The 14,797-nt window shown below is 38.8% G+C and overlaps 1 protein-coding gene across 13 annotated transcripts in view; it reads right to left on the bottom strand.

The window, feature by feature from the left end:
* The window catches only part of SULF2 (sulfatase 2), a 164,227-nt gene that overhangs the window by 21,157 nt on the left and 128,273 nt on the right, over positions 1 to 14,797 (bottom strand). For 12 of the 13 annotated variants that reach the window (XM_074888625.1, XM_074888621.1, XM_074888626.1 and 9 more), the window contains 5 exons: positions 14,144 to 14,294; positions 12,107 to 12,282; positions 8,931 to 9,059; positions 7,935 to 7,991; positions 7,112 to 7,241 (listed from right to left, as the gene is read on the bottom strand). In XM_074888625.1, coding sequence (XP_074744726.1) covers positions 7,112 to 7,241; positions 7,935 to 7,991; positions 8,931 to 9,059; positions 12,107 to 12,282; positions 14,144 to 14,294 — 643 coding nt within the window. Of the gene's footprint in view, positions 1 to 7,111; positions 7,242 to 7,930; positions 7,992 to 8,930; positions 9,060 to 12,106; positions 12,283 to 14,143; positions 14,295 to 14,797 lie in introns of those variants that run through there. The other variant, XM_074888630.1, reaches the window with a different exon arrangement.

The raw sequence follows: 14,797 nt of genomic DNA, 5'->3' as shown, positions 1-14,797 counted from the left end.
AAGTGCCCTTAGTTCATCACTTGCCCCAAAGTTTTCAGGTCTTTTCTCCATTAGGCCAAAAGATGTGTTCCTAATTCAAGTTCTATAGGTCATAACATCTCACAAGAGCTAAGTTCTGAAAGGGAGGGCAGTTTAACACAAATTAAATGTAAGTGAAAACCCAGACTCCCCCACAACCTTCACTCTAGCTCATATCAAAACTCCAGAGGAAGACCGTTTCTTTCCTCCTGCAAAGCCTTGCAGAACAGCTACTGAAGCCATCAGATAAATGGCTTTTGCAATATGTCCTGAAGTCCATCAAGCTCACATTGTGCAAAACTTCCCAGACACCTCATTTAATCATTAAAGCTGTTCCAGCTGGAGATTTCCCACCATCTTGAGGCAGGCCAAGCTAGCTGCTGTGCTTGTGCTTTCTGCCACCTACTGTGCTGGGCTTGTTCTAACACTTCTACTCCAGCCTCTACCCTACCTCCCACTGCACAACACATGCTGCTCAGTTTTTGTGTGCAAAGCAGAAGAGTCTGGCCTTTAGTTAACAGAGAAATTAGTGCTACTGAACAGAAATCTTGTTCAAAGGTACACTGCAAAGGCAAAAAAAAGACAGTTTGTAGCATATATTCTCCCCTCCATCCCAAACTACCTGCTATATGTATCAACAAGAGTAAATGAGGACTTCGGTATCTACGAAACATGAATCTTAACAGCAGCAGTTGCAGACTGAACAGATGCCCTGTCTCCCTCCAGTAACACCATTCACCTTGAACATGCAAATGACCCCTTGGCAGAAAAAGACATGTATTTTTCTGTGTGTCAAAAACCCATTATTTCCTTCACAACCCCCGTCACCATGAAGTGGTTTTTGCATTATTGTGCATCAATGTCTTCTTACCGCTACAGCAATCACAGATGTTAATTCAAAGTCATTATTTGAGGCCCCAATCAGAAATAAATAGCCATGACCTTCCCTGTAGGATTTTTTCCTACAATTCACTAATTTCTCTCAGTGAATCTCTCTCAACTGACATTGTTTTCTTTGGGGGAAAAGGGCTGATCACACAAGCCTTGCTAAGAAAAGATTCCAGTTGAAACATTCAGCTTTCAGAGCTGAGCCCTAAATCATCATGCTGTGTCTCATCAGCTCCTCTTTTTGTTAAGCGAGAGAGATTCCATTCCCTTTTACAGAGAAGTGAAAAGTGAAACTGCCTGATCAGTTAGCTGCCAGCAAGGCTCCCTCCCTAACAGTTTTAGGAATATAGGCTCTAGGAATCAAAGTTTTTGCAGGATAATAAAGTCCTCTGTCCCTGCCAGCAACCTGACAAAAACAGCAATATCTGTCTTCTTTAGTTTATGCAGATGCTTTCTGAACCCCATCCTTGCTGTCACATTGGATGGTAAGCTAGAAGCAAACTGCTTTAATGGCTAGAAATATTGTAAATTCCAGTCTAAATTGATTTATGAGTAGTCAGGATACATTTTTTTTTTGTATGAAACAGTACAGTTACAGTTTAGTTAGTATGTATGAAACAGCTGAAATTACAGTTTAGTTAGCTCTTCTCCTTTGCTGCGGTTTGCTCCTGGTGTTATTTTTTTATTGGGCTAATGAGGACAAACCAGCAAAATCCAGAGACACACAAGCCGCTTCTCTACAAGAGGCAGTTCTACTGCTTTTGTTGGCAGCTTGTCCTACTGCTCAGATGTTACAGGTTTTAGGAAATAGTCAACTTGAATCTCCCATTGTCTCATACACATTACTACTTCTCTGTTCTTGTTGACTGAAAATAATTGGCTCATGTCTTCTGTATAACATCTCTTAGATTCATGCAGATTCCTCTCTCCTCAGCTATTTTTTGGACTGAATATGCCCCGTTCCTTAGCTCTTCCCAACAGGTATTATGTTCCTAATCTTTTAACGTTTTTGTTGGGTTTTTTTCCCTGCCTCTGTCACCTTCTTCCAATTCATCCAGTGGCAATGGATGAGTCTGGTTTATTTCATGTCATCGGTATATAAATAGCACTGCCCAGTCTTCATTCCAACTGGACATTATTTCATTACACTGACTCATGATTTTTGGAGATTTGGACCTCTGGGCTCTCAGCTCCGCTTCAGCTGCCACACACTACATCACTCAAACCTTAAAATTGTAAGATGGATGAACAATTTACTGACAGAAAATTTGGAGGACTTTTTAATGCCACACACTGTAGCTGTGAGGCAGGTGGGACATCAACTAGCATGCAAATAAAAATTAGGTATTCAGCTAAATTTAAGATTAAAATTATGTAATTCATTTATTATTAATATAATTGGATTGTGGTATCAAATGGTCCCAGCTGCTGTGTTAGGTACTGCAGAAGCTAAGGAGTGCAGCATAAGCAGAAATTACATTAGTGGTGGAAGAAAAAACCAACAACAGCGAGTTGATTTGTCTGAGGTCCCACATCGAGTGCATAAAAGTTCTGAGGCTGAAGCCAGTCTACTGACCTCCATCTTGTTGTCTTTTGAACTCCACTGCTACTCATATCAGGATATTTGAAAAATTTGGGTTTTTTATTAAATGTTGGTATTGATTTTGGCAAGCTACTTGCAACAACCACTACTGTAATGACAAGGAGTTTAAAAATCTCAGTTAACGAGAAATGCAAATTTCTTGGTTTTGTGAAGCAACAAGCAAAAAAACCCATAAGTAAAATAGCCTCTGGTAATCATTATGGGCTATTTCTGGCTAAAGGAGGAAAACAGTTTTGTTAATTATAATTCCTGATAAGGAATACAATCGTTGAATAACAACCTTAATAAATCATCATGATTTTAATTTTCATGGTTTGTTGCCTCTTAATTTTATCAGTTTGAGGGCTGATAAAATTTTTAATGTATGAAGTTATCAGCAAGTCAGTTCTTGTTGCAATCACAGATTAAGAACCGGATCCTGAAAGTTGCTGAGCACGTGCAACTTGCACTGGAATTCAGGAACTCCAAAGATCCGCCTAAAGAGCTATTAACATTATCTGGACTCTAGCTGGCTTGATATGCTTCACTTATCAACAGAACCTAAATTCTTTAGTAACCTCAGGATATCTCTGCTAGGTACAAAAGAACCGGACAACCGCAAAAGATACACAGACCAAAAACTTTCTTCCCAGTTTTTAAAGAAATTCCTCACAAAACCTGACTTTGTTTCCTAGGTCTGGCTAACAGTGCCCTCAGGAAAAGGAGAAAATATAAGTAATGTTTTCTGCTGCTCCACCCTTGGCACTAAGCAATAGCTAATGATGATTATGGTGGCAGGAAGATGATCTAGAGGTACCGCTTATGAACTGCTGTAGGAAAGCACACATGGACCAGAACAGTTTTTCGTCAGTGCTGTGCCATGCTATGTCAGAGAACTGGGGAGACCAACTGAGTAAGTGACATGCTTTTACTTATGGTATCTTCATGCTGGTTACAAAGGAGAATATTCCTTCATGATCCTGGTACAGCACAAAGCAATCAGAGGAAAGACTGCGTATCAAACCTTTCATTTGCAGAACATCTTAAGGAAACAAAGTGCAAATTTTTGTATTTTGAATGTTCCCCTATGAAAACTGTCCTATAAAATGATATTTTTAATGCTATTTAAAGGCAAATTCTACTTGTATCAGATTTGCACATAAATATAGCTTTGAAAATAAAAAAGGATTTGAAAAAGAAATAACGTGAATTCAGACAACTATTTTTCTTCACGAGTTAGCAATATTATTGTACTATGCCAGGTTCTGCTAAAAACAAACTTGTTAAAAATGTTTTTTTTCCCCCATGTACAGCATAGCTCCCTATAGCAATCAGCAGTGCTGCAGGTATTGCATGTTTAACAGACGTGCGCAAAGTTGGCAAATGATTTGGAGGGAGATCCTGTGCAGCTGTTGTTATGATACCGTGGAGTTGCTGGGAATACTCTACAGGGCAATGCTGATATCATAATTGGCTTCCACAAAAGCACATTAATGCAGGCCGCCAGATAAAAGTGGGTCAGCTTCCACTTACCAGCCAGTTTAGAATGAAAGGCCAAACTACACTGAAGAGAAAAAATTTGTGTGGAAGCCATTAGGTACTAGGATAAATGTTTTTTATTTCATGTGGGAAGAAAGAGCTCATCTCTTTTAAATCCTTGAATATAAATACTGAGCTGCTCTTTCATCTGAGCCTACAGTCACCCTTTGTTGGATGCAAATAACTAACACAGACCAAACCCCACTAACTGAAAAAGAAGACATGGCAACACACAGATTCACATTGCACTCAGAAGAATTTACATATATTAGTGTTGCCAAAAAATCCCACATAATGGACTCTGAAACAAGGCTTTAAACAGCATGAATAGCCTCATCTCCATGATCCTGGTGCTCTCTTATCAAAACGATTATAGGTCAAGGAGGGTGACAGAGATTTCCAAAGGAAGAACATTTTGTGGCGATAGAACTGTATTCACAAACTTGCGTGCTCACAAAGCAGAATTTCAAATTCTCCATCTCACATTCAAAGCTTTCTTTACCTCTCCTTTACTCTAAGCTCTGTCCTTGCCTCTTCTCCTTCACTCCCCTTCTGAGTCTTTGTCCTCCATTTGCACTTCTCATCTCCTGCTCACACTTCAGATTCCCTGGCACTGCTCAGACTTCTCTGTGCATGGAATAGCAGGTCCCCAAAACTTAAGTCAAAAGAAAGAGTCCAAATGACTTCAGCAGGCTTTCACCTAATTCTGACCCAGACGTCTCTCTTCATCTTTGCCTCAGGATGTAAAAATGCACCTTTTGCACTGAACACTCCAGATATGTTAAATGCACAATAATAAAGTGTCCTGCAGGATCAGGAGAGATCTGCTAAATAACCACTGCATCTGTATACCATAAACTCCCCCAAGGCAGTGGTATGTTGTTCATTTGGGCTCATTCTACTTACTATGCAGAGCTGTGAACATCACCAGCAAACAGACAACCCCATTTGTCATTTGAGAAGTTAGTCTTGCTTCACTTTGAAAAGACATTTGGGTGCACCCATATTTAGACACAATTTATCCTCAAATAAGCACATTCATCTCCCACTATTCCTGCTGTCTAGACAGACTACCAAGACATATTCTCTAGAGCAGGGGTTAGATGGATTGAGATTCCCTTGAGAGCCCTTCCCAGACTCTAATTGACTTGATTGTTAGGCAATTTTTCCTGATGTCCAACTTAAATTTCTTTTTTGCTCAATTTCATCCTATCACTTCCAATTACGTCTGACTGAACTGCTCAAAACAATTCTTCTCCTCTCTGTCTCCTGACAATGAGGACGCGGCACATGCATCTCTTATTAGTACACCTTCACTTTGGAATTTATTGGCAATTCTGTGTATGGAGTTGACATTTTATGTCCACTTGTTTCAGATGTCAAAGATATTTTATTATCCATGGAAGAAAACATAAGCCTGTGTATGTGTGTAGACAACACAGGGCCTTCCCCCTTTCTTCCATAACTGAGACGTGGTAATTAGAGTAAGAAAGTCTGAATGTAGCTAAGTTACCTTATGCAAAGAGACAGCTTCAGTGACAACATGGACTTGGAAAGTCTCTCTTTCCCTCTGTTCTTACAATAATGTTCAAAATAATTGGGAAGATGAAGACAAAAGGAAGAAGTTGAAACTTGTCTCAAAGGAAAAATACTGATGGAAAAAGAAAAGCTGCATTTCCCCACACTATTTACTGGATGATGTTGTAGCAGAAACAATGACTTTTCCCCCAGTTTCTCAAAGAACATTGCAAATTCAAAAAACAATGGCTTGCTCCCACCCATCTAAAATTTCAGCTGTAGACATCTGATGACAATAAACTACTACACAAAATACTTCAAGTTCAGTATTTTTAGGAAGAACAAGATGTTATAATCTCTTTGTATACTAAATCTGACAAAGAGGAATAGAGCATCTGGAAAATGCTTATACATATAAATTGGATCCAAACACCTAAGGAACAATAGACTTACTTCACAGGTGCACTGAACTACATGATCAGTAGAGCCAGAAGCAGGGAGTCTGGCCTTCGACAGTAGAAAATGAACTACTGTAGCCTTAAGTAGCCCACTGCTGACTATAGCTTTGGTAGGTCTGCAAGAACGGTTATATTCACAGACTGACTTACCCTGACAGCCCTCTGAGCTGCCAGGATACGAGGCAATGCCAGTCTAATAACACACACATTAGCACGTGGACCCAGATACCCTCACCCCTTTGTCCCTATGTCCACGGGCAGAATGTGTTAGTCCTTGGAAGGGGGCACTCTGACCAGTACCTGGATGAGAAAGCAATGGCACAGAGTCAGTTTTGCCATGTTTCCAGAGGATGAAAATTCCCCCAAGAGTGGAGAAGTCTCCCCAGAAGTGGAGCTGCAGGAGGTATCTTTGCTCTGTCTTTGCACTGCTCTGGTAAATCTGCAAAACCTCCTGTGCCAAGACCATGTATTGATACTACTGTAAATTTTTTTTCCTGAATTTCTTCTACATAACTTGGATCTAAAGTGAACATATTTTCAGATGTGCCCAGAACAGTTATGTAACAGCAAGAGAAATGACACACAAAGAGCTTTGTGCCCATATACACACAGACTGCCTGCAGTCATAACTGCATGTGTATTTTCACAGTATATTTTTGTTGAGGAGGGATATATTGAGTTCACAGAATGTTAGTTTTCCATTATTATATGTAATTCCAAATAATAACAACAAAATGAGTTAAATTAAGAATTCAAAGCAAAGCAAGCTACATGTATTTGGAGGAGGCCAATCTGTTAGGTTCACTGTAGCTTCCCCATCACTCATGAATCCCAAACCACGTTTATTTGGGCAATAAATGTTAAAACAGCCTAAGCAGTTCTCTTAACAGTAGTCAGGAATCAATACAGAGGCACTCGAATCAGCGATTTCCTGACTGACAGTCAATCTCATAAATGCTGTAATATGGTTTTGAACAAAGGCCACAGAATGAGCCATTTGATTTATAAGCTGGCATTGACGACAAGGTGAAGGACAATGTCACGGTTATGGTGTTAAGCTTAGCCCAACTACAACTACTTACTTTCAGTCAGGGGTACAACGCCCTACCTGGCCAAGTTGTTCACAAGCTGTTTGATACTCAGCTCGCTGACAGAGGTCTTTCACACGCTGGTATTTGGGTAGAAAGTTTTCTTCTTGGGCATCTACCTTCTCATTCTCTCTCTTATGCAGCAGTTTGCTGGAAAAAAATAAAATTGTTTTTGCATTAATTCCAAGATATACATACAGTTTGCAGACAAGGCTCAGGAGTGGGTTATCTGCCAAGTCCACAGCATCACATGGTGGCCAAAACTTAATAATCCAGTAGAAACTAGCACTTATCTCTGGTAACATACAAATTACTCATATCACGCTCTCAGGGACTGTACAAAACCACGAACCACACTGTCTCGTTTTTGCATGTCTGATTGACAGGCAGTTACAACAGCCGATATAAAGAGACCATATCCCCCCCTTACTCTGCAGCACTGCACTTCACAAACCCTTCAGGCACCATGTTATGTATTAAGGCAGAGGCACAGAGGGAATGGCCAGCAGATGAACACCCAGAGAGGAAATGTTGTTCATACTCCCATGATACATGCAGGAGGGTCAGGGGGCAGCAGCTGAAAGAAAAACGAGATGCCTTTCCACCTCTCAATTCAAGTAAAACTCCCCTTCCCCCACCCCAACAGCACATTTATGCAGGCTGTAGGCAAGGCCATACATTCCCTCCTATCACACAATCACTGCCATTAGGCATACTGCAGCCCTATCCCTGCTGGCACAGCTAAATGGCTTTAGGTCTGAGGCAGAGCTGCTGCTTTGCCTTTAGCTATTCAGTATCCTTCTATTTAAAAAGACTGGGCTTTGTGATTAACGCTTTCCTTACCCTCTTTCCACTAGGAATGAGTCTCTCCACACCTTCATCTTTTTCTTTAAATGGAACCTAGGAGGAAACAAGGAGAAGAAGCAGCAATTCCCACAAAACCAGTGATCAACTCATGCCCCAGTTTTCTCTCCCACATCTCAATTCAGATAAGAAACTCTACAGAGAACTGCACAAGGGGACATCCAGCTTTACGAAGCAGGCACATATGCCTCTCCAGTGCAAATCATGAACAAACACAGGACAGATTTGTTCTCACAGGGACAAAATCCACAACAGATTCACACAGTACAACTATTTCAACATAAGCATGTTTAAGACACAGGGGATTAACTGAATTGTTCTTGATCACAAAGGATCGCAAATTAAATCAGGATTTCCTGACTCCAGTGTGGGCTCTTAACCTGCACACTACCCACAAAGTATCCTATTCTAAAGCAGCTGCTCCTTTCTCCCTCTCCCTCCACCCAACTACTTATAAAGCAAATCTTCCCTTTTTCTGCTGATTTTCTCTAGCAAACATCCAGCTTAATTCTCTTCCTCAGTTGTTCTCCAATGAAACTATTGATGGAAGGTGTCAAATAATAACTGTGTAATCCTGAGTGGTAGCCTGTCTTAATATTATAGTCTGATACACAACCAACCCTTTCAATTCAATTATTCTACAATTTATTCAATATGAAATGCTTTGCTACAAATGATGATGCAGAGACATTTAATATCATATAGCCAAGCCCTCTCACTGCTACAGATTACATTTAGTATATCCAGATGCCATATATGCCATACAGCTAGTATATGAACCTGACAAAATGAAGATAAGTAATGGAAGTCAGTCACATGTTGCCAAATAGGTTTTTAGATTTTCTAGTGAATGATGTACTCGTGTAGATGGTAATTTTATTATATTTTCCTTTAAATTAGCAGCATGTTGCTGAATAGTTGCTCAGTCTTCTGTACAAACACATGCATGTTTCCACACACATTTCTATTTCTTACCTATTCACTGGTCTCTCAGAATCCAGAAGCTTTAGAATGGATTTACCATCCATATCAGACGGAATATCCAGTCCAGCAATATCTAGAATTGTAGGTGCCAGATCAATATTCAACACAATGTGAGGATTCCTGAAAAAAATATATGATAACCTGGTTTAAAGTCTATGCAATGTTACCAAGCAGCTCCAGCTCTTCCACAGAGACCAGGCATCTAAAAAGGGTTTTGTGACATCTGCAAAGAAGAAAAGAGGACACCATCCAATTCCCTTCCATGGAGGGAATTAAAATGTAAAATATAGGTTAAGTTGCATAACCTCAGGAATGACTAATATGAAGATTTAAAGCTTTAGCACAGAGCATTTTTGAGAAAGCAAAGTAGTTCATAAGGCAAAGTTAGTTAATTATTGCAAAAGAGGGTTCAAAATTCTTTCAAAACATGAGAAAGCATTGGAAAAACTCCTTGGGTGTCTTACAGAATCACAGTGTCTGCCAAATATGCTGATGACTTTATTAAAAAGTAGATTTGGCAGGTAGCACATGCTTTATCTGTTTCAAAATATGGTATAGAAATAAGTACCTCAGCTCACATCACAGCAAGCATGTTCTGAAGAGAACATGAGGAGAAGTATATTGCTAAGTAAAGAACTAAAAGTTGCTGTTAATGTAGAGTGTGAGACAGAAAAAGAAAAGGGATCAGGAAAGAAAAAGTAGAGAGGAAATAGTTATGGAGAAAAAAAAAAGAGAAAATAAAAGCATATCTTTAATTGAAATAGTATCTCTTCCCAAGTGCACGGTTATCCATTCTGCAAACACTTAGCCAAGCCCTGTTATGTAGTAGAGTATGGCATACGCTCCTCAGCCACCACAGTTAACATGACAATATCTGAACTCAAACTGGCCTCAAATTCGGTTAAAACACTGTCATCAACTCCTGAGTAGTACAGACAGCTCCTATACCCAAATCCCTTGCACTGCCACAGCTAAATATGAGCTAGTTCATGGATCAGAGCATCCAGTTGCACAGCCCAGCACTCAGTAGCTAACAGAATGCCCAAATTTCTAACCGTGTGACTTGGTTTTACTACGGGTCTGGTTTTGCAGAAGTGTTTTCAGTTTATGTCGAACCTTACAAACTTAATTCAAATATGTCTATGACAGTGTTGTGTAATTACTCATAATATTACATGTATACATACTGTTTATCAGCTGTGTACTATTTCTTTTCCTTATTTAAAAAAAATAAAAAATGAAGGCAGGCATTCAATTTCTTTAAAGCGGGGAAAAAAAAAAGTGAGCATACTGGTATACAGACAGTCTTCTACACTGCACTGAAGATAAACACCGTGCTATGATTTGCAGGCACAAAGGAAGGATGGGACCAGATGGGCTGCTATACATGTCAGTGCAGAATTCTAGCTCAAAATACAGGACAGAAGAAAGCTGCTAAATTCACACTAATTAATGAGACACCATTTAAAAATTACTACATTTTTGAGCGAGCGAGCAAACAGGCACTGACAAGAGCATGGATGATGAATTAAATTGATGTACCTAATTTGATTTTAATTACTAATAATTGTGGTGTAGCATATTTGGTAATAGAAATGAAGGCTTAGTAATGACTTGCTATAGTGACTGCTATTAAATCTTCATTGGTATCAAAAGGGAGTCATGACAATTACTCTGCAGGAAAAACATAAGGTTCACGCAAAACACAGATGATTGATATTTAAAGAAAATCAGGCTGAAAGGGAGGATCAATTTATTATCTGATATATTCCCCCTCCAAGGTATTTTATCCTGTTCTTCCCATTTGTTGTACTGTGATGGGCTCTGTTCTGTCAGAGTCTGTCGGGCTGACTCCTCTAATTTTAACAGAAATATTTTTTCATCTTCAGAAGCCACTGAAAAGTAAAATTCACTGGGAAGGTTTCACAAGCTTTTTTGTATGTCTGGGTGAAAAGATCCTTGAACTAGAGCAGACATGAGGTGGCTGGTCTCTAGCACTGCATGTTGTAGAAAAACTAACTCTGTCCACTTGGGGCATATTAGCATTGCCTCTCCAGTAAGACCAAAACCAGCAGTCGAAGGGAAAGAGCATGTTCTTAGAAAACTATTCCAGCTCACTTGAAACTCTGTGCTGCTGCAGACAAACTTCTTTCAGTGCTGGGGTAATATGTTTAATTCCACCTGAGGAATGAATCCCTCCTCTGCTCTTTAGAGAAGTAACATTGTTTATTTCACATGTGTAACTGCTGTAAAAATTAGACACACAGTGCAGTGTCTACAGAAGTTAACATTTTTGTGCCTACTGATAATGTGCATCAGTGAATTTAACCAGTAAATGGAATGAGATTTTTTTATAACTATTTGCCACTGTATTACATACTAGATCTGTTCCTCTGCAGTAAAGAAAAAAATTGTATGGAAGACTCTGTGTGTGTTAATTATGCTAAAACATGCACACTGATATAAATAAAAGGCAGCAAATTATGGCACTCTGTCCAAAATCATTACTTAAGTGCAAATATTTGCTATTGAAATAATTGCTTAGAAAGTGTATTTACATAATTTCTTAGCTGATCAAAGCTACCATTTTAATTAACAGTCATATTCTGCATGCTTGCGTGCATCTGACAAACAGCCCTAACCATGTAATCTCAAAGGATGAACCAAAAAGAATCTTTTGTGGATGATAATATATGAACTATTATGTACATTCTTCCTCATAAACTGAAACAAGTGACTCTGCTTTAATGTTCAGCAATAATTATCTACTGTGGCAGTGAACATTACACAATATATTTTTTTACCTTGAAAATGTCAGTTATGTGTATTATTTGCACCCCTCAAAAGGAGGCAAATTAGCATTTCCTAGATTAGACATATTTCAAAGTGGCTTTTTCAACTACATCCACAAAATGTAGTGGCTTGTGCTGCACACCTACACAAGCAAAAAAGCAACGGCATAAAACTTTGATTGTTACACCAGCACGTTATCAGTTCTGCTTTCTGAGCAGACGTATTTTTCTGCCGAAGATGAGCAGGAAGTCAGTCAGGATGGACAGAACTTTGTGTCTCCGTTTGGATGTCAAGTCAATACAACTAGAGATGTGAACATAAAGGATTTTTCTGGTCACTAGATACACATACACACACAGAGGCCAAGAACTTACAAGGACCCAGCCTCCACATTTGGACCTCGGACGTAGAAAGGAACTCTGATATCAAACTCATATGGCATGGACTTTCCTTTCACCAGCCCAAACTGACCAATATGATAACCATGATCCGCTGTGTATATTATATATGTATTGTCCAGTTCACCTGTTTCAACCAATGTATTGTATATCTGAAAAAAAGCAAAACAAAATATGAAATTCACTTCACTGAGTAGTACTATAGGTAGAATATTGGATACAGTTTTCTGCCGATGTGTAGTATACTAACAAATAACAACAGTTCAGAACAGCACTGAGTTATCACAATGAACCATTCTCAATAATCCATAACCACGTAATAGTTTTACTGACTGAATATTGTGACTATTACAAGGCAGACTTCTGCTTCCTGTTTTAAGGTAAACACATTAGCATGCCACATTTTCAGAAGTGTTTGAGTTCAGTATTTTTCATGAGAGCTGTCAAGATAGTACTAAATACATAACAGAGTATGTAACAGATAAAAGTTTAAAGATAATACACGTTATTTTTAAGTTTTCTCTTCACCTTTATCTTTTTCCTGCAGCAAACAATTTTAATAAAATGACAGCATTTTGAATCTCACACTTATTTAAGCAACACTCAACAAACTTGCCTTCAGACAAAAGAGTCCCCACTAGGCAGAGTATTTGCAAAATCTCCTCCAGATAAATACCACTCAGTCATACTCTCACTAGCTGGAGAACTAACATGGAGAATTAAGAGGAGTTTTAACTTTGTGGTTGCTTCTATAGATTTAAATGAGAATCTTTATGTGAAATGTACCAACTTGAGCACCAGAGATCAATTTTTACGTGACGTTTTCACTTGCAAAGGTACGAACGCGGTGGGGCACCACCGAAGCAGTGCCTTACACACATCCAGAACACATCAGCACAGAAGAAAACAAACTCGGCTCTTGGTTTACCGTCGTTGTTCTAGTTTGCGGGGCTTTCTGGGGTTTTTTTGGGTTGATTTTTTTTGGTTTGTTGCTTTAGATTTTGAAAGACTATTAGATGCATATAATTTAGTAAAAAAGATCAGGTTAACTTGGCGATTACAACTAAAAAAACACCCAAACGATTTTGCCTGCAGTGAATCACCCAAATGAAACCACTTTACTAAGTAGAAAATCAAAACAGTGTAGTAAAATAGCCGATCTCCCTAATGCTGGTATCTGATCCATCTAAACAGGTTCATTAATATGAAGTAGAGATCATACTTGCCTGAATCAGTAATTATAAGACATTACTAACAAGTTGATGCAGTGCCATCCAGATAATCTCATCTCTGCCTTACAGTACTCCTCTTATTTTTATGTTCTACCTTTAGAATGTCAAAAGATAAGCAGTAAATTGCAACACCTTTAAATCTGCCTTCCTACAACTAGAAACCCATTCTTTTTTAGAATAGCTTTTAAGTAACTCAGATGTTTCTGTTCAAGACACCCAGCTTGTACTAAGAGATTTCATTGTTACGTAATGCAGACTCAATTAAAAAAAATTAAATCTACCTATACATTTATTTACTTCTAACATTTAACATCCTGGGCCTTGTTTACCATGGGATTATTCCAGTCAGGACTCCTGTAGCATCACTTTTTGCTGCTGCTGTTTCTCTTCTCTCAGAAACTCACAGGATCAAAATAGGCCCACAGTTACGTAGTTATTTCCAACAGGTTATAGGATGACTTTTCACTATCAGATGATACATTTTTAGAATTTATGATATACATTTTTTCAGGTGATCCCTCCCTCCTCCCCTTAACCAGTGGAAACAAATCAGATCACTTACACCACCCAACTCATGGTACCTGTCTTTAGGAGAGAAGGATCCTTACACATTGAATAGAGAAACAAAATCCTCAGAGGTGAAAGGACTACGCACTCTTAAAAAAACTGATGCAGTCCTCCTCCTCCTTCCTTCCCCTTTATCTTCATATACAGCACAGCTTGGAGCTTAACTCAAGAAACAAGCATCTGTTTAGCCAAAAAAAGTGACAACTAATCTTACCATCTCCATAGACTCGTCCACAGACATGAGTGTTTGAAGGCGCTTTCTCTGTAGCATGTTGGTGAATTCCATGTGTATAGGTTTCATGGGACCCGTATACCTCATTATCCAGTGCTTGTCTGGGTTTGGAGCATAGTTATAACTGGGAGTGCTAAGGAACAGAGAGAAAACCAGAATGTTTTAGCAGTGTAGAAAAAAGCCACAGTAATGTATACCAATGACTTCTATTTGATCAACACTATAGGACTTACTCTCTGAGGTACACAAGAAAATATTAGATTTACTTTGGAAAAGTCTTACACTTTTGTGTTCTATATGAAAGATGGGAGAATGAAAACAACTCTGCGGGGAATAAAAGCTATTAAAAGAGCAAATATACACTGTTTTTGTAGTGTCTTCAGATTAACATGAATACATTTCAAGGCCAAGAAACTAGCCTCAGAAGTCTAACTCTGCAAGTATGACCTGGATGAAGCATGTAACTATAGAGTTCCTACTCATGTAATTGCTCTGCTTTCATTCTGCCTGCATTAGCACCAAGTAATATGGCTTCTGCAAGCTGTTTAACAGTAACTATAGAACTTGCTGAAATGGTACTACTATGTTCTTTAACACTTTTTTAAAATTTAACATGACTGACTACTTGAATATTTT

This window comes from Strix uralensis, chromosome 18 (genome assembly GCF_047716275.1).
Source record: "Strix uralensis isolate ZFMK-TIS-50842 chromosome 18, bStrUra1, whole genome shotgun sequence".
In the NCBI taxonomy this organism is placed as follows: Eukaryota; Metazoa; Chordata; class Aves; order Strigiformes; family Strigidae; genus Strix; species Strix uralensis.
Note: the sequence above shows the minus strand (reverse complement) of the source record. Positions and strands in the feature narration are given on the sequence as shown.